This window comes from Myxocyprinus asiaticus, chromosome 41 (assembly GCF_019703515.2).
Source record: "Myxocyprinus asiaticus isolate MX2 ecotype Aquarium Trade chromosome 41, UBuf_Myxa_2, whole genome shotgun sequence".
Classification (NCBI taxonomy): domain Eukaryota; kingdom Metazoa; phylum Chordata; class Actinopteri; order Cypriniformes; family Catostomidae; genus Myxocyprinus; species Myxocyprinus asiaticus.
Window position 1 is genome coordinate 3,313,140 of NC_059384.1, and position 19,816 is coordinate 3,332,955.

A 19,816-nucleotide genomic window follows, 5' to 3' on the forward strand; every position below is an offset into this window, starting at 1 on the left:
GGGGCGGGACTTACTGTTTTTCAACCAATGGAAGACAGGTAATTGTTTAGGAAGCCTCTTTGAAAACAGTCATTATTTTTGCAGTTCCGTTTGGTGCCACTAGTGGCGCAGAAATACACACTTCACCTTAAATTATTACTTTCTACATTACTACATAGTTGTTGCTGATTATAGGTCGTTTATAACGTGTTTACTTTGATGTGTGTGTGTGCATATTATGCAAATAAGTTGAATTTACCGAGAGTGACTTTCTGCAGGTGATGGTGCAGGCCAGAAATCAGAAGGTTTATTCAGAGAAAATGCTGCTATTTGTGTAGTGTAGAATTATTTTTAATTTCTATTTCATTCGAAAAGATTTCTGCTTTTTTAAGAAATCAAGTTTCCTTGCTGGACCAACATAGGGTCATGCATCCCCCCTGACGTGCAGATTAATGGTCAACAAATATGGGTTTTTCAAGGCAGATGTTTAAACTATTTCCCCCAATCTTAAATATTACGTTACAGCCCTGCAAAGTACCGATATTTATTATCATTACTAGCACTAACTCTAAAGTGCAAAAATGTTTCAACCCCATTATTGTAAACCTGACATTTTTATGCTTATATCATTTGAATAGATTACTGGGTCTTACAATAACACACATTTAACTTTAAAATTGAACAAAAATTACTAACTAGTTCCACTTCTCTTTTGAAACATGTTTTGTGTCTAACCTGTTATGTTCAAAATTGTAAAATAAAATGTAAGTGTTAAAATTGTTAATATCAGCCTTAAATACACTGAAAACCCTAATGAGTTGATTCTACACAATTGATTGAGTAAACTCATTCACTCATTTTAATTGAGTAATGGCGTCTCCAAAACTTGTGTAATGAATTTCACGTACCTTGGCGTTCATACAGAATGAACTTAACTATTTAAGTTGAGGTATCTAGATGCAAGTAGACTTAACTCAGATTTGCTATTTAAATGTTGTTTCAACTTAATAATTTTAAGTAAATGGACATAAAGGTAGGTAATATAACAACACAGCTTCAAAAATGAAGATTATAACTGATTGTACATCAATCATTAAACTGAATTCTCCACAAAAATGCAATAATGCAATAGTTTGAGTTATTAACACTTAAAATCTTAAAGTCTATGGATTAAATAATAATAATAATAATAAGTTCAAGGAACATAGATATTTGAGTTATCAGCCCAAATTTGACATTTCAATTAGTGTTTAAGACAACTTGATTTTTCCAGTAATGACCACATTAGGGTATACAGTGTGAAAAATAGGATTGCATCATACCACAATATTTACAGGCGATATTAATTATGCTTTGTGACAAAAAAGGAAATGTGCTGTATAGAGGAGGAGGGCTAGTAAAATGTGGACAGGGAAATGTGGGCGTATTAAAATGGGTCAATATTGGGTAATAAATAGACCGTGGGCATCTTGAAAAGCTGGGGGTTAGTATATCTTGGGGTAATTCTAGACCACCATGAAGTCTTGAATGACTCTGGGGAGGAGAGAGGAGGGGTAACTGAAGGGTAAGAAAGTGTTCGGGGTAATTTGAACTTGTTTCTAGGGACTCGACCTGGACAATCTCTCCTTTCATCCCAAAAAAGGAGAGAGGAAAAGAGATAGGGAGAGAGAGAGAGAGAGAGAGAGAGAGAGAGAGAGAGAGAGAGAGAGAGGTGGAGTTACTATTGCTGTCTGGTCTGGGGAAGAACCACATCGTGACTGGATCTGGATTTTAGGAAAGTTTAATTCCCAAGGCTGTGGATTTTGGCTGTTCCTATATGAGATATTCAGCAAATTGTGTTTTTAATTTGCCGATTGCAGATTTTTCTTTCTAGTGAGTATTTTTTATTATTATTATTTATATTTAAACATTTTTATAACAATTATATTTCTGCTGTGATATTTCTAGTTATTTTAAGAGTTTATATTAGTTTATAGAGACTCTAGGGTCTATATGTGAATATTTAGTTGTTAGTAAGCAGTGATTAATTGTGTAATAATTGTATAATTGTAGTATTACATTCGCTTGTAAAGCAAACCTGCAAATCTCTTTCTCGCTCTCTGTAACTCTTTTATATGGTTTAAAGTTTGATGGTTTTGTTTGTGAGTAACTGATGTGAAATATTAGAGCACTGAAGTGTCATTTATCATGTTAGCAGCTTTCCAGAGTGAGACTTTATATGAACGTTTGCTTTGACATTTTAATGTTGACAAATCAGATCTGTGGATGGTCATTTGGGATCATATTTCACCCCAAGATCAAAGGAAACAACTATGTATATATATATCTATATTGTGACACATAACATTCTGATTCATTTGGGGAAACTCGTAAAAAATTCACAGTAATATGAATTAGATTTTTTCATATTTCTGAATTTACTGATGTTTAATAGTCATGAAAATAGCATCACAATGCAAAAAAGTCTTCATGTTTCTAAAAATAGGCTTCAGTTTTATTTGGGGTTTCATGCATGTGTAGGTCAAGACCTCAAACACAATGGCCGGTCCGGTTCCAGCTCTACCAAACACTTTTACTCCCAGCTCTGACAGTGTTTACTCAGACCAGTTTGGTTTCTACTCTCTGGACTGTAATGTGCCTGGACTATCTAAAGTCATCTTAGACAAACTCAACATGAAGGACTACAAAGATTACAGGTGAGAACAATACTCATATCCCTGATAAAAAAAAAAAAAAACAGGTAAATGCAGCCTAAGCTGTTTAGCTGGTCTTCACTGGTCTACCAGCATGGGATGCGTTTCCCAAAAGCATCATAATCCTAAGTAGACCTTAGAAACCATTGGCGCCAGTGGTCACTACGATCAACTTAAGCTTACGATGCTTTTGGGAAACGTAGCCCTGGTCAGTGGCTAGTTTTAGAGGTCTTTTGGGCACTTTTGTGCTGCTAGACCAGCTTGGCCAAGCTGGGAGACCAACTTAAACCAGCTAAGACCAGGCAGCCAAAAAGCTTAGGCTGGTTTTAGCTTTTTTCAGCATGGATGAATGTGTGTAAAATGGGTTTCCCATTGAGTAAAAGTGGAATTTGACATGTTTTCTCTCTATCGCTCTCTCTCTCTCTCTCTCTCTCTCTCTCTCTCTCTCTCTCTCTCTCTCTGTATTAGGGCAGCATTGGAGGGGAAAGGGAAGGTTGGATTTCGTTCCCATAAAGAAATGTTTCAAAATTTGGAAGACACATTTAAATTCTGTGCCTGCTGCTCCAAACTTCCAGCCAACCTGCCAGACCCTAAAGCACTTAAACGCTGCATTAAGTGAGTATATACGAACACCAAGTGAGACAATGCTAAAAATGCCAAAAATGGATCCATGTGTTGCTTTGTTGTTGACGACAGCAAAATATTTAATCACAGCATTACTTAATTAAATCACCTCTTTGCAAAATGTTTAAAAACAAAGTGCTCCAGGTAACGGTGACTAGAATAAAACAATGTTGTTTCCGATAGTTCCAGTACTCTAGGATCGGCCGCATTATACCGAGTCACAGACGAGTGCCATCTCGTATCATATATTTTTACATTGGCTCCGATGTGTTTACCTTCCCATGTGACGGAACTGGGAGCACATTGCGTCAGCAGCGTTCCATGGGAGACCCGACTTTGGATCCCTCATTGACACCAGGAAATATTCGTGTTTGCATAATCAAATCAAATCAAATCAAATCAATACCCTTTATTGTCACTCAACCATATACACAAGTGCAACAGTGGGTGAAAGTCTTGGGTGCAGGTCCAAGCAACATAGCAGTATGACAATTACAATAAACAACTGATTTTCTGAACACAATATACAATATATACCTAATAATATACAATATACAGTATACACAAAATAAGACTGTATACAATAAAAATCCTGATTCGGGTCCTGATGCTGTGATACCACCTGCCTGATGGTAGCAGTGAGAGAAGCCCATGGCTTGGGTGAGTGGAATCTCTGATGATCCTCCGAGCTTTTTTCACACACCGCCCGGTATATATGTCCTGGAGGGAGGGAAGATCACCTCCGATGATGTAATCAGTGACAAGCATGATTTGGAGGTTGCATTTTCTCCTCTAACATTACATTTTTACTCCACTCATGGTTATATTTAGGTTTGGGGTTTGGTTGGAGGGCGTTCATTTTATAAAATATGCATTCCTCTTCACTGTATTACAGTGACAACTGAAAACAGCTTGCTTCACAACTCACTTTTGGCGCCATTCTGTGGACATTTCACCCAGAAAATGGAGCTCACAAGTGCCCTTATGTCCAACAACACTTACCGTTTTGGCCACTGGGGGCAATGCTTTGCATTTTGGTAAGCACAGATTTAAAAGCTTCAGATTTTACCTGAAGAAAAGTCAGCCTACTGTTTCCGATTTCACTGTGAGATCAGTCATGACTGTCAAGTCGGGCTTTCATAGAATTTTGTGTTTACAACTTGTAATTACGAGCTCTATGAAGTCGTGACTGGTTTTTACAAGACGGAATCTCTTCAGGCCACATCCACACTCAGTTTTCAGTTTCCTAATGTCATTGTTTTCCTAGACCATGAACAGCGTTTGAAAAGCCTCCGTTTTCAGGTGGAGGAATGTTTATTTTTTTTTCCGAATTAAAACGTATTAGTGTGGACGTGGCCTAAAGACCTTTGTTTGGGTTTGTTTACATTTGAATTTTTCACATTTTTAGTCTTTGCCTATTTGAGCATTCCGTTAATGTAAATATACTGTATGTGATTTCTCTGATATTTCATTCCCCACTGTGCGAAAACCGTAATTCTGATCAGTTAGAAAAGACAAAGCAACCCCGGTCACAACAGTCTGAAGGTCCGTGCCAAGTTTGGGGTATGTATCTTAAAAGCTCCAGGAGCAGTTACAATTGGAATTTTTTGTCTTGGTTTAGAGATTTTGGAAAAACCCTAATTGGCTTATATAGTATTACAGTATGTTGGCTTGGGCTAATTTTAGTTTTACATTTTCATGCCCATGCAAAATCTGCCACCACATTGGAGGGTGTTGCTATGTGGTTACAAAGGTGTTCTGGGCGAATGCTAAGTGGTTGTTTTGATAAAGCTAACTTCAAATTCTCTGATATTCTGGTCTCTAGATATGGTTCAGGTACCACCTTAAATTACCACATAAATGTGCAGGGTGTGTTACATGTTTTAGTTTAATCCTAAGGGTTTATTTAAATCACTAACCCCTAATAAGAGCATGCTAGCCTTAGCCTATGTTATTGTAGAGAGCTATTAGATTTAACTACAATAATAGAACATGGAATAGACTTAGTCATGTTTGAGAGATCATTCTTTGAGTGTTCATTTAACATCAACTTTCATCTGTCAGCTCAATGACACTATTCCACACATAACACAGTCGTTAAAACTTGCACGAGATCACGCATGCACACTGCTTGTCCCAGTTGGTGCTGTCTTTCCTGTAGCAGGTGTAGGTCATATTACGTAGCTCTTTCAGGGTTCTGCCCTCTGATTATTATCACCCACTTATTATCACACAAAGATAATGCAAGATGTTAACACCTTTAACTGCCCCCCCCACCCATTAACAACAGGTGCTAATGCTACAAGCTAACGCTAATTCAACACAACCACGCCGTTCAGGATTATCCAAGATAGTCCCAGTTTTTGGCCACTGTCCTGGAAAATTACATTTCACTTCAGGATGCAAAACATTTTCCCGAATTCGTTCACCCATGTGAGCACAATGTTTGTATGCACACTATTCAAGGAAAAAAAAGTCAGATTAATTTTAGTGAATCATTTAGTTTGGATGATTCATGTACTGTATATAGAATATGAAGCTCCCCTTGTCTATTCTATCCCTATCATATGTAGCATTGGGAAGTAATTTGAGTAAATTGGTTTGTTCGGATGTTTTGACTGTATTATTTTTTCAGTTCATTTTTTTTATGAACCATATTATCTTCTTATTGTTGCTGAATGTTTAGTTAAATGCTGCTGTTCACCATTTATTGACAAAGGTTTGGGAGACTTAATGGAGATCCCAGTTATGTTTTTTTAAGTATCAACTTTGTTTCAGATGTTGCTCTTAAAATACCTTGAAAACAGACATAAATGAATCAATTGTTGACATACGGTAAGAGTATAGAGCTATAGAAATGAGCTATGCTGTGCTAAAATACAAATTTGTTATTGGAAGGATTAGATGCTTATGCTTGACTTCAGATTGCAGACTTTGGTATCTTCTTGGACATTGTTAAGATCTCTTCTGAAACTCTAGAGGAGACACGTAAGATAACTGGGGTCACTTTTTCTCAGGAGAAACATCTGAGAAGTAGCAGACTTCAGCAAAAGTCTTAATTTGCTCTCTATTTAAACTCATTGCTGCCTATAAGAAACAACTGAGATTTTAAAGAGACCTCATTAGTGATTTTTCTGTCCTACGGGCCATGTGGATGAGTTCAGGTCTGTTCTCCTGTGGTTAGCCTGGAGGTAAGATACTACAAAGTTCAAACCACAGATATTCACCTAAAAATAGCATGTGGTTACAGTGAAGTTGGAGTCCAGTTGGGCGTCTACCATTCAAGCATTCTTTTAATACACTGCTCATTCAAAGAAGACATTACTGGTTATTCTTTGCTATAAACCAACACATCATCACCATCCAGGAGAGATGATTCACATTTCTCCAGTAATGATCCAGAAATTTGATCAAACTGGACCGGTCCAGTTCCTAAAGATCTTAAAGACAGGCTGGACTGATTTGTAAGAACATTATTCAAAAGTTTGTCTGCTAATAGGGAATATCTCTGTGCTTTTTGGATTAGAAATAAAAGACTGTATCTCTGAGGTCACCATAGTTGGTTCTGTCTCCCTTTGTCTGTACCAGCTATTTTCGTAAAATCCAAGCAGATGTTTACGACAGGGTCACGTACACAGCATGATGCTGCCACCACAATAAAATCTTAAAGTACTGAAATGATGAGGGCAGATTCTAAAAATGGCACCGACCTTTTCATCTGTCTGTTGAAACGTTAACTCTTGAGGGTTGATATTATGTAATAAAACTCTGACTTTAAAGGGATAATTCACCCGATAATGTAATTTCAAACCTTTATGACTTTCTTTCTTGGAACACAAAAGGTGAATTATTTGAAAAATATCCTAGCAATTCTTTTCCATAAATGAAAGTGAATGAGGACTGGGGCTGTCAAGCTGTAAAATGCCATAAAAGCACCATAAATGTATCATAAAAGTGGTCCATACGATTTATGTGCTATATTTCAAATCTTCTTAAGTAATTCCTTCGTGCGAGGAACAGACTGAAATTGAAGTCATTATTTACTGATAATCTTCCATCCATTGAGTTGTTAACTGTAAACTGTTGCGACTGGATCACATAGTCAGTTATCTTTGGTCTGTTCCTCACAAAATCGTTATCGTATGGCTTTAGAAAACTTTTATGGTAGTTATTTGTCATTTTTTAGCTTGGCAGCCCTAGTCCTCATTCACTTTCATTATATGGAAAAGACTGGTCAGGATATTCTTTTTTTATTTTTTTATTTTATCCCTTTTTCTCCCCATATTGGAATGTCCAATTCCCACTACTTACTCACCTCAGTCCAGGTGGTGGAGGACAAGTCTCAGTTGCTTCCGCTTCTGAGACATCAATCCGTGCATCTTATCACGTGGCTCGTTGTGCATGACACCACGGAGACTCACAGCATGTGGAGGCTCATGCTACTCTCCGCGATCCAGCACAACTTACCACACGCCCCATTGAGAGCGAGAACCACTAATCGCGACCACAAGGAGGTTACCCCATGTGACTCTACCCTCCCTAGCAACCGGGCCAATTTGGTTGCTTAGGAGACCTGGCTGGAGTCACTCAGCATGCCCTAGATTCGAACTCACGACTCCAGGGGTGGTAGTCAGCGTCAATACTCACTGAGCTACCCAGGCCCCCCTGGTCAGGATATTCTTTAAATAAATCACCTTTCATTTTCCACGGAGGAAAGAAAGTCATTTGAAATGACACAAGGGTCAGTAAACTCACTTTCACCTCTTATCTTGTCTCTTTGTTTTTATTTGTTTTGCATGTAACATTACAGGTGTCTAAACGTGTATTACTGCAGTAAAGACTGTCAGAGGAAGGACTGGTCTTTGCATAAGAAGTTCTGTAAAATTCTTCACAAGGTTTCCATCGACAGGCTGGTGGAGTGGCTTGTTCACACCGGTGAGATGAAAAAGCATGCTGTTGCAAAAGTGTTCAATGTCAGTGATATTTTCTTCTCTGCATTAGTAGTGTGCACAGGCATTGTATTCAAACCCAATCCTGGCTCATAGCCCCGTGTGATTTTAGGCCCTATCCTGAAATCACTCACTCTCATTATAATTTCTCCTCCAAGCAAGTACATTAATTGCTATATGATTTATTTTATTTAAGCATCATAGAGAACATTGTAACAGTAAAAGCGCGGTCGCATTTACCCTCTGCGGGCGAAATACACTCACCTCAATGGAAATCCGTGCGATGGACTTCAAGTTTGGTGACCTTTGACAGCCGAATTCATCGCGTTGACCAAATAGGAAGTTGCTTGGTTTGGCAGTGTCTTCTGTGTTGACAGTGCTTCGTACACAGCTACAATGAGCATTTCAATAGAGACAAGGATATACGTTTAGTGGCGAGTTTATTTTTAAGTATATAGTGCAACATTAAAGAGAGGCTGCTTGGCAATTCGTTTTTTACTGGTTTCACACACGCTCAACTTACGCCCACCGCGAATTTCGCTTTGCGAAGGTAAATGTGACCGCGAGTTTTTTGCTGGTTTCACACACGCTCAACTTCCGGCCACGACGAATTTCGCTGTGCGAAGGTAAATGTGACCGTGCCTTAACAGTAAACAATTTTAACAATGCACGGCAGCCCCTCAGTACACCAGAGTAAAGGGAAAAAACGTTGGCTTACCATTTATCAAGCACCGAAACTTCTGGAATCATGTGTAACAATCTTTGCAGCCTAAACTTCTTATGAACATCGAATCTGTGTGACACCCATGCTAAAAAGGCTAGATGCAGCACTGTGAATAACAGAACACAGGTGTCTCTAGATGCGCATTTAAAAATTGAAGTTCTTTTTAACTTGACACATTGTCTAAAAGATGCACCGGTTCTGCGTGAGATGCTGAAAAATGGCGAGAAGCAGCACAACGGTCAATAACGTCCATCCAGCGCGTGTTTACATAGAAAAACAATTGAGCTGCGCAGACACATACGCAAAAACACATTGCATGTGAAAAGCCTCTAGCCTAACATTGCATGTAACGAATCTTTTTATGGGATATTTTTCTACATGCTTAGTGCAAAGGAACTGCCGAACATCGCTGCTATTTTTAATGCCATGAGAATATAACAGGCACAGTGATATGCATATTAAATAATGGACATTAAAAACAAAAAGCAGACTTTCAAAAACAGACCAGGGATATGTCTGCTGTACAAAGGGTTCATGAACTGCAACTATTCATTTTTAAGTATATAGTTTCGGGGGTATATATGCTGCACGTCCAGTGCTAGTGTTTGCCAGTTGATTAGCGCCACCAACGCGCTGGATTGAGCAGCTGCAGCGACTCACAAAAAGCTCTGATCTCATTAGTCAGTCAGTTTTCATCGCAGTCCAAAGAAAAACATTCGGACCACTCTCTGTAAAAAAAACCTTAGCATTGTCGACGGACGATTTGTCAAACTCTGTATGAATAGCGCCATCTAAATCCATTGTTCCCATTAAAATGTTTTCCCACTTGAGTGAGAGCGTGTGCATGTAAAAAATATGTATTTACATATATTAAATAAATGTAGCCTATTATATTAAATACATATTATAATATCAAAATATTTACTTAATTTATGTTTTCATTAAATACAAACCTAAAGTCGACACAAACCCAAAGTCATACTTGAAAAACTGACCTTAACTCGGCCCAAAGGTTTGAGTCGGGTTGCAGACCTCTATTCTAAATATGGCTCAGATCTCGATGTAAATCTGGGGTATTTTCTCCACCATTTTATAAGATAATTACTTTGAAAGTAATAGCAGACCTCTCCTCAATAAGCCATACAATATGAAGTATCATTCATGACTGTAGGACAAATGTTATCGAAATGAGTTATGTGCCAGCATTTAATACTTAAGTTTAGGGATTTGTTGAAATCCCCACCAAAGAATGACACCTTAAAACTGAAGTGTGTAATTTTAGAGACACCAGTGTCACCAAACGGAACTGCAAAAATAATCAGTTTACAAACTGATTCCAGAAAACTCCTTCCGTTTTCCATTGGTTGTACAAACAGATAGCCCTGCCCCAAACTCACACTATTGGTTGAGCCAATGTTGGATGGGCTACTCAAACAAACAGAGGAATGTTTTGATAGTACCAAAGAGACACAGTGTCACACTTTTAAGTGAAATTCTTGACTATGAATATTAAGCTTAAGAATTTGAACATTTTATCATTAAGTATTATTTTGTTAATAAACCTGTGCTCCAACAGGAGATCTTCCTTTCTCTACTGAGGTGTGGTCTCGCCCTGCTAAAGAGGTGAGGTGTTGGGATGACTGGCTGTCTATGCAGGGTGAACTGACACCCCGGCTGGAGCCCATCCTGTCCGGCCAAAACATGACAGATCTCTGGACCAATGCCTGCCGACCGCATCCGGAGGAGGCGGAGCTTTGCGAGTCTGTGTGGCGGGTCTGCAGCGAGTTTTTCTCTCGGTCATTGACTGTGGGTCTGGGGATTCAAATGTCTCGCTTGGACCCGTATTCTCGGCCTCTGACCGTACATCTGGTTGGCGCCGGTCACAATGAGACCCTGGGAGCCAGAACGACAGACATGGACGAGCTCAGCCGCATGTTCCCGGGGCACCAGGGTCTGGAGGTGGTGATGGTGGGGCCAGAGGTGGTGAAGGGGCCCATCATGAGGCCCCCACTGAGGGCTTTCGGGCCCCGAGGAAGAGTGTACATCAGTGCTTACAAGGGCCTCTATCATCAGTTCTGGGAGGATGTTGTAGAGAAAGGAGAAGCAGCCAAACCAGATCTAGTGGTTGGATTTCACCCAGGTACATGCACACACCAGCAATAACATTCATACCTGAATATCATAAACAGGTGTCTAAGATTAAGGAACATTTGCCATTGGTGAGGTAAGACATGAGACAAGAAAATGTTTCAGACGAGTTGTGTCCTTTAAAACAAGCTTCTCGTAATTTCGAGTATCTCAACTCAAGTTTGCCAAAACTCAATTTTTGTACAAAGTAGCTAACTACATTATACTGTAGCTACTTATAAATAAATAAAACTAAAAGCACTCAAAGCAAACTGAAATCGAAGACATATACACAGCAGTACTTAACTAAACATTTTACTGCAAAGAGGAAATTACTCAGTGGATAACTTTTTACATAATATTTAACATATAATTAATATGATTTAAAGGAATATTCTGGATTCTTAATACAAGTTAAGCTTATTCAACAGCATTTGTTGCATTATGTTTATTACCACAAAAAAATAATTTCCAATCGTCCCTCCTTTTCTTTAAAAAAAGCAATAATGGAGGTTACAGCAAGGCACTTTCATTGGAAGTCAATGGGGCCAATTTTTGGAGGGTTTAAAGGCAGAAATGTGAAGCTTATAATTTTATAAAAACACTTACATAAATTATTCTGTTACAACTTGTGTATCATTTGAGCTGTAAAGTTGTATAAATCGTCATTTTTGCAGGATTAGGGTTTATGGTGTTACGTCGAAGTTGTAAAATTGGATATAACTTTACACAGAAAAGGCTAGAAAGCGTTTTTAAGACATAAAATCATGTTAACACGCATATTATTTACGTCTTGTGGCTATACTTTTGAGTATTTTAACGTTTAGGGACTGGCCCCTTTGACTTCCATTGTAAGTGCCCCACTTTAAACGGCATTTTGCTTGTTCTTTTTAAATTATTACAGTGTGCGTGCAAATAAAAAGGTGATTAATAATTGTTACAACGGATCTCATGACAAGTCGGATGCTGATTGGTTGGTCTCGGGAATAAAGTTGTTCCTTTTCATACGAGTGAAGTCAGCTCGTACTAATTTTTACATTGTCATGAGACTACTGTATGTTTTGCAAAAAACAATGACTTGTCATAGCACCTAAAATATACACTTTCTCTTATACATTCATATGATTTTTATCCTTAAATCAGTTAAGTCAGTAGCTAGTAGAAAACTGTAGTTATGTTAGTAGTGTTGCATCTCTCTTAACCCTGAAAACATAGACATGAATTAGAGGTGTACTTATACAGTCCTAGGTGTTGAGGAGTTTACTGAAATATAGATTTGACTTTCAATGGAATCTGTTGTCTTCATGTACAGATGCTTGACTCTTTAAACTCAAGTTGGGGGGTTTAGTTTCCATCTATAGAATCAGACTGACGTATCTTTAGGGAGATTCAGTGTGCAGACAGGTGTCATTTCCCCGACGCTGTAACTCATCTGTCTTTTCCCTGGTGTTTGACTTTTACAGCGCTGATACATAGTAACTGCTGACAGTTTAAGACTCAACACCAGTAGATCTCTGAGCACTTTACCACATTTACCAGTCAGTCACCCACACACACATTTTTGCATGCTGACATACATGTTGAAAAACTGTCAAAAAATGTATCAACGACTTCTAAAGAACATTTGAATGTCGATAGTACATTAGCATTTTACTTTACTAGAAAGAACTTGTGGTGTTTAGTGGTGATGTTAAAGCCCAGAGCTGGTAACCAGAAGGTTGCTGGGTTTATACACGTAAGAGGAGCAAGCCATCAAAGTCCAGAATGCTCTAGAAGAATTGCCCGTGTGATAAGTGGGGGTACGACGGGGCTAAAGGCCCCCCCTTAAGGAAAATTTGCTTTTTTCTTTGTATCAAATATTTATGGAGCAACATGATTTGTGTGAAAATAATAAAAACTTGAGGGTTGTTTCGATGGAAATTACTTTTACTAACAAGGTGGCAAGGGGGCATTGCCCCACACTTGGGGTAAAAAGCCCCCGGAGAGGTTATAGTGATATTGGAGCAATAGTTGTAGGCCAAAATATGTCAGCTTATGCAATTACCTTTGAGACAGCAAAATGCATTTTTTAAGTAACAAATTAAGATACTGTACTGCTTATTCAAAATAACCATTTCAGAAAAGGGTGCACATTTCCTATATGGACCCGCCATAAGCTCCAAAAAGGGCGCTATATCGCAAAAAAGATTACGGTTAAAACGGTAAAGTCTCCGTATACATAAGTCAGGCGTATGAGGTTCAATTTGAAAGCTTAGAATATGAACTTTTCAGAGATAACCATTACTTCTGCGTTTATGTTACTTAAAATAACTAACTACGGCCTCGAAACATTCGCGTTGAAAATTAGCGCCCCCTAAAGGTAATGGGGTAGAAATATTTATATGAAAATAAAAGTCCTTCATATAGCACCTAAATGGACAAGTCATATATCAAATGAAAGCTCTGATTATCAGAAATGTGACTCTTCAGTTAATTTTGTTGCCCTAATAACACAGTTCAAAAGATTTTCAAAAGAATCACAAAGTGAAATATGATTTCTGTAATTCATCAAATACAAACATCTCTTTTATGTTCAGATAACTGCTGTTGTAAGTCCCAAGTAGACAAAAACTTATCTGCTTTCTCCTTAAGTAGTTCTCTAAAACAAAAAGTCATTTTTTACTTGTCTGTGAGCTTGCTTGGCTGAATAAGCCAATGTTATATATCAGATGACCAGAACAAAATACGTCATCCAGAAGGAAAAGCATGCAAAACAAATCATCAGAAAAATATGTTTTCAAGTATTGATGATAAAATGTTATATATCATCGCAAAGGGGAGGCTCTTCGATTTCTAATGACACCTTGATTGAGCTTCTAGTCCACTCAGAGGCCGAGATATTCAATGAAATAATGAGGGTGGTGCTTGAACTGAAAATTAGACTGAATGTCTATGGACGAGCACATCTGTGAGGGCTAAAATGCGTTAGAGCGCCACCTACATTTCAGATCTGTATATTGTGATGGAATGTGATAGAGAGAAAATCTTTTTTTCTAGTGCTTTCTGCCATCTAGTGGAATAAAATGAGACTTTTCAAAGTGAGGTAGAGTGAACAGAACCAGAATTACATGTTTACAAAATTAGGACAACAAAAAAACAACTTTCTGTTTATCATAAGATTATAAACACATACAATATTATTTATCAACACCTGGAGTCTTTTTTTTTATTATTTGGGGGTTCTCTGACAAATTAGACCAATTTTTTGCAATTATTCCGCAGTATGTGTGAACGGTGAGCTTTTAAATTTGAGTGTGAAAAATTCCGGGGGCGGCCCAAAAATGCACCTGAGTATTCGGTCACATTTGGCATTTCATAACATCTCATGTATTATAAAAACAAATTAATCTTCATTGTGATTGAATCAGTCAATGTGAGCCCACTTTGAACATTCTTCATAACAAATCTATTCGCCCCACTTGGGAAAAGCAATGTGTTTAATGGGGGGGCCTTTAGCCCTTTTACCCCAAAGACTATCTATCCTTTCACTTATTGCACAGTTATTGAAAGTCTTTTGATTGAATCACCTTGAACAAAACTGACAATGACATATAAGTACTTTTCCTCAAAATAAATGTGACCATTTCAGGGATTCTTATTAGCTCCATAAATTTGCAACATTTTAAAAGGTATTAAATGTTAGGTCAGATTATCTCAACCTTTAAACATCGCACGTGATGATCTCATGGATCAGGAAAATTTTGCAGTGTATAGTGACAAATAGGTGTTTAGGAAAGTGCAGTGGTAGTCTTTTGTTGATGTTAAGAGTTTTGGATGAAAATAAAATCAAAAGTGCCTTTTTACGCTGGGTGGGGCTTAAGCCCCGTTGTTGAGTCGCTTTGGATCAAAGGTTCTGTTAAATGAATACTTATATATTAACTTACTTAATAGCCAGATAAACAACTATCACTTTCCTCGTGTCAAATACAAGTACAAATTGGCACTGGAAATAAAATAAAATGGGGGTATTGGCCAGTTGGGAACAAAATACATAGTTTAAATCACAGTATAAGAATGACCCTTACTAACATATGCAAATCAAATCTGTTTGCTGCAAATATGCTAAGGAAAGACAGCTAGATATATATTTTTTTTTCCCACAGGGACAGTAAAAATATACTCTTTTAATGAAATAAAGCAAAATATTGTTCCATAGCTAGTCATTTTTTCTAAAATCACTCACAATGAACTCTCTTCCTTATTTAGCAGCATAAATGTATCAAAATTGTTATATATTTAAAAACATTTAATTATTCAGTGTCAATTTATAACATTACTCTTTGTGTCATATTACCCTGGCCTTAATTTAAAAAGAAAACAAACACTATTTAAAATGGAGGGCCAAATGACTCAAAATTAAATAATTATTTAAATATTTAAATAAATTATTAAATGCATAATGAAATAAAAAAAAACTATAAAATTATTAAATTAACCTTTACATAATTAAATAAATCAATAAATATCCCTTGTATTTTATTTTAGCATAAGTTTGCATCCATTTTCATATAAGCATGAGCTGCGTGTCTTTTCATTTTAATTTTCAGGTTAACGGCTACCAGCACGTCACTCAACGAAAGTGGGCGTCACCTTTCAAAGTAGGACGTCCTGTTCCAAAATGACCTTTTCTCACAGAATCAACACCTAAGTCAATGTTACGGTCATTTACACCATTTATTTCGGCCAACATTTCCCTTGCATTCTCTATATGGGTTCAAATTAAGTGATTGTCAACATCTGCAAATCTCTTATTGTACTCATTCAAGGGAGGTTATTTACTGATTTAATGCTTATTTGAATTATTTAATAGTTTTAATGATTTCATTACGTATTTAAAGGTTTATTTAATGATTTAATTTTGAATAATTTGGCCCTCCATAATTGAACACTGCTGTGATGGGGTTTCAGATACTGCTGCTCAATAAATCCAATCGTAACTCGTCTCTCTCTATTTTTTCCTCTTTTGGAAAGTCATGGAAATGTAATAATGGATTTTTCTTTGTGCTGTTGGAGCAAATGGGAACACAAAAATAATATTTGCTGTGGTCTCCTCTTCACTGCTATAGATGTTTACCCTGCTATAGTTTACTTACACATTCCAAACCCGGATATGTGAAAAGGATCCATTGGTGTGGCAAAAGTTCATTTTTTGACCCGCCTCACTGACTTAGTGGCTTTTTATCCAAACAGTGATCATCAGAAGACATTTGAATGAAAATCAGGTGAAATTCATGCAAACCGCACAGTCATAAATACACTCATGACCCCTTTTTACTGTTGCTGTTTTTCTAATAATTTATAATTTTCTTTATTTATCACACATTTGCACATATACAGTGAAATTCTTCTTTTTCACATATCCCAGCTAGGCTGGGGTCAGAGTGCAGGGTCAGCCATGATACAGCACCCCTGGAGCAGATAGGATCAAGGGCCTTGCTCAAGGGCCCAACAGTGGCATCTTGGCAGTGCTGGGGCTTGAACCCCCAACCTTCTGATCAGTAACCCTGAGCCTGAACCACTGAGCTACCACTGCCCCAGTGGACCCTTGAACACGCTAACTAACTTTAATGCCACCTATATCAACACACACCTAATCTTGGATGAGGGCACATACAGGACATACAGGGCATCAATCACAATGTGGAGACATATAAACAAAGCCAGAGAATATCCAGCTAAACTCTCTTTGTTTGTTACTCTTCATGTTGGATTTAAATGTTATTTGGATCTCCTAGACTGAACCTGTTCAGTTCTGTCCTCTTTGTGAGTGTTTGTGATTTAAGTGTTGTGTTGTGTTGTTTGTCGTCTTGTCCAGGTTTCCATGCATCTCAGGGTTTAGGAGAGGGCTGGCTGCCCACCTTACTGCTGCTCAGAGACTACAACATCCCATCCATATTCACCATGTACAAGTATGTGACTATTTACTTACTCAAACTAAGTGTTTACACAGCATGTACACACCCACGCACATATGCACAACTGACATGGCATTTAATTTCACTGTCCTCCGCATATTTTCTCATATAGTTTCTTTGTTTGGCTGGACACTGAAGAACAGAAATGGTCCATAAACAGTTATCTATTTAAACTGTATTTAAATTAAATTAAATTAAATTAAATTAAATTAAATTAAAATTAAAATTAAAATTAAAATAATTAAATTAAATTAAATTAAATTAAATTAAATTAAATTAAATTAAATTAAATTAAATTAAATTAAATTAAATTTTATTTTATTTTATTTTATTTTATTTTATTTTATTTTTGTCTTGCGGTGTGACTGTCCTCGTCATAAACTGTGAAATACTGAATATTATCAAAAGGAACAATGTGGATAGAAATACTATTTAAATATATTGACATTTTCTACTGTATTTGGGGTCTAAACGGCAAAAACGGCAGCTTATGCATTTACATATTGCTCTAAAAATGCAAGCAAATCCATTTTTAAATAGGCGATCTCTGGAGGATCCTTGAAAATATTGCTAATCAGGACTGGAAAAAAAAGTAAATAAGATATTTTTCAAGCTTTTAATTTAGGGAGAGGCAAAGTTTTACATGCTACTATTAACTCGATTTGTAATGTTTATGCAGAAATACTTCCATGTTATTTTTTTTCAGTGCAACATTTTTCTAATTGAATTATAATTATTGTGCATGCTGTTTTCAGGAGTTAATATAAATTGAAAGACTGCATGGTGTATTTACACTTTTAAAAAATTATTTTGTTCCACTGCATGACAATTTTAAACAAACTTGTGAATGCAAAATAAAAAAAAAATTAAAAAAAATTAAAATGATGAAAAACTGCTACAGCATCTTAAATAGAAATATTAATTTTGTACATTTGTCAATCACCTATAGAGACTCATATACATTAAAATAGGTACATATTTCTTTTGACTATTTATTTTCTCTCTCTCTCGGACAGTGATGCAGAGCTGCAGTATTCTCTTCAGATTCTAGCAGAACTTGAGATGGACATTAAAGACACTGGGCCAAACCCCTTCAGATCCCAGAAACCTGAGCAGGTTCAGTCCAGCCCAAACAAATCGCCCAGTTACTGCAACGCCTTCTACATTTACTTTCAGGGGCTGCTGGAGGCACAACAAGAGGAAGATTAGTTACCTACAGTTAAACTGCCTTATAAACCATCTGAATGCATTTCTCACAAGTCTCTACATTTCTTTAGTATTTGGACGTACGTCACAAAAACTGCACAAAATGTACAAATTCTTCCAAATAAACATTAAAAGCTCAATTATCCATTGCAGAATTTTTTTTTAATTTTCAATGCCACTTTCATTTAAAGTAATTATTTAAGACAAGCATTTGCAGCACATTTTATTAAACATTCAGTTCTCCCACACATATAAAAATGAATGATGAGACCACATTAGATAGTTCAGTTTTATTATACTCATATATTGTTATTGACTCGTATTGAAAAGTAGGTTGAGTTTCTCTTTAGATTCCACTACTGTGAATATTATTGATTTGATATGGAATTGTTATTGGAAGAAGTGTGATGAATTTAATAAATACATTAATACATTTTATAAATTAAATACAGGTGTCTCTGTGTCACTGAAAGCACAATAACAAATTCTAAGATAGATACAGTCAGTACATATTCTGAAAAAAATAAAAAAATAAAAATAAATATATATATATATATTCTAGCAAAAAATCTATTATTGTACACTGTAAAAAAAAATCCAACTTATGTAGAAAAAGTTGAGATTACTTAAATAAATCAATAAAGTCAAATTATATGCAATTTAGTATGAGCAGCTATTTAAATTTTAAATAGTGAGAACATACAATATCAAGTTTGATCTTGACGGTAGAACTTACATTTTTTTGAGGGAATATGATCATTTTTGGGTAAACTATGACTTTATGAAAGTATATCTTTCAATTCATAAATCAAGAATACTCCACTATTAACATCTAAGTGAATCTGAATAGCTAGTTTCTTTAAATTAGATGTGTTGATTGAACTGACAAAGATTAATATATTTTGACACAAAATTAGCTAAGATATGCAAATAAACCATATTTATTTTCAAGATGATAACTGGATGCCACATGCAGAAATTAAACAAAATAGTGAGGTCATGTGACAACAATATTAACGATTTAAACTATTCTTGCTTGCATATTTCCATGTTTAGGCCTATTTATTCATTTTATTTTCTATCTCTTATTGGTGACACTTTTATTTTTGTTTATTTTGTAGTTTTTTAAAAAGTGAAATAAAAATATGCCTGTATGTTACAATACGTGTAACACTGAACTAGCTGCCTATACGTCTATAAGCCACAACTTTTACAGTATTTACAAAAGTATAGCCACAAGACATAAACAATATGTGTGTTAACAAGATTTTAGTGTGATTAAATCACTTACTAACCACATCTGTGTAAAGTGATATCCAATTTTGCAACTTTGTTGCAATGACAGTGTAGGCCTATATAGCAACAAACCCTAAAACAACTGCAAGCACAACGATTTAAACAACTTTACAGCTCAAATAATCCAAATGTTTTAACAGAAGAATTAATGTAAGTGCTTTTATAAAATGATAAACTTCACATTTCTGCCTTTAAACCCTCCAAAAATTGGCCCCATTGACTTCCATTGTAAGTGCCTCACTGTAACGTCCATTTTTGTTTTTT

The 19,816-nt window shown here is 36.4% G+C and overlaps 1 protein-coding gene across 1 annotated transcript; it reads left to right on the forward strand.

The window, feature by feature from the left end:
* The first annotated feature begins 1,717 nt into the window (after window positions 1–1,717).
* On the forward strand, window positions 1,718–18,650 carry LOC127432152 (putative protein MSS51 homolog, mitochondrial). Its single transcript, XM_051683003.1, has 7 exons — window positions 1,718–1,851; window positions 2,500–2,675; window positions 3,141–3,287; window positions 8,107–8,231; window positions 10,546–11,109; window positions 16,951–17,044; window positions 18,067–18,650. Exons 2-7 carry the CDS (start codon window positions 2,518–2,520, stop codon window positions 18,257–18,259), a joined length of 1,281 nt encoding a protein of 426 aa, XP_051538963.1. The 5' UTR covers window positions 1,718–1,851; window positions 2,500–2,517; the 3' UTR covers window positions 18,260–18,650.
* Window positions 18,651–19,816: the final 1,166 nt, after the last annotated feature.

Excerpts from the sequence above, each read along its gene's own strand:
- LOC127432152 (XM_051683003.1), top strand. The coding sequence starts at position 2,518 with ATGGCCGGTCCGGTTCCAGCTCTACCAAACACTTTTACTCCCAGCTCT. Across the intron at positions 2,676-3,140 it reads AAGGACTACAAAGATTACAG|GGCAGCATTGGAGGGGAAAG; the intron begins GTGAGAACAATA and ends TCTCTGTATTAG. Across the intron at positions 3,288-8,106 it reads GCACTTAAACGCTGCATTAA|GTGTCTAAACGTGTATTACT; the intron begins GTGAGTATATAC and ends GTAACATTACAG.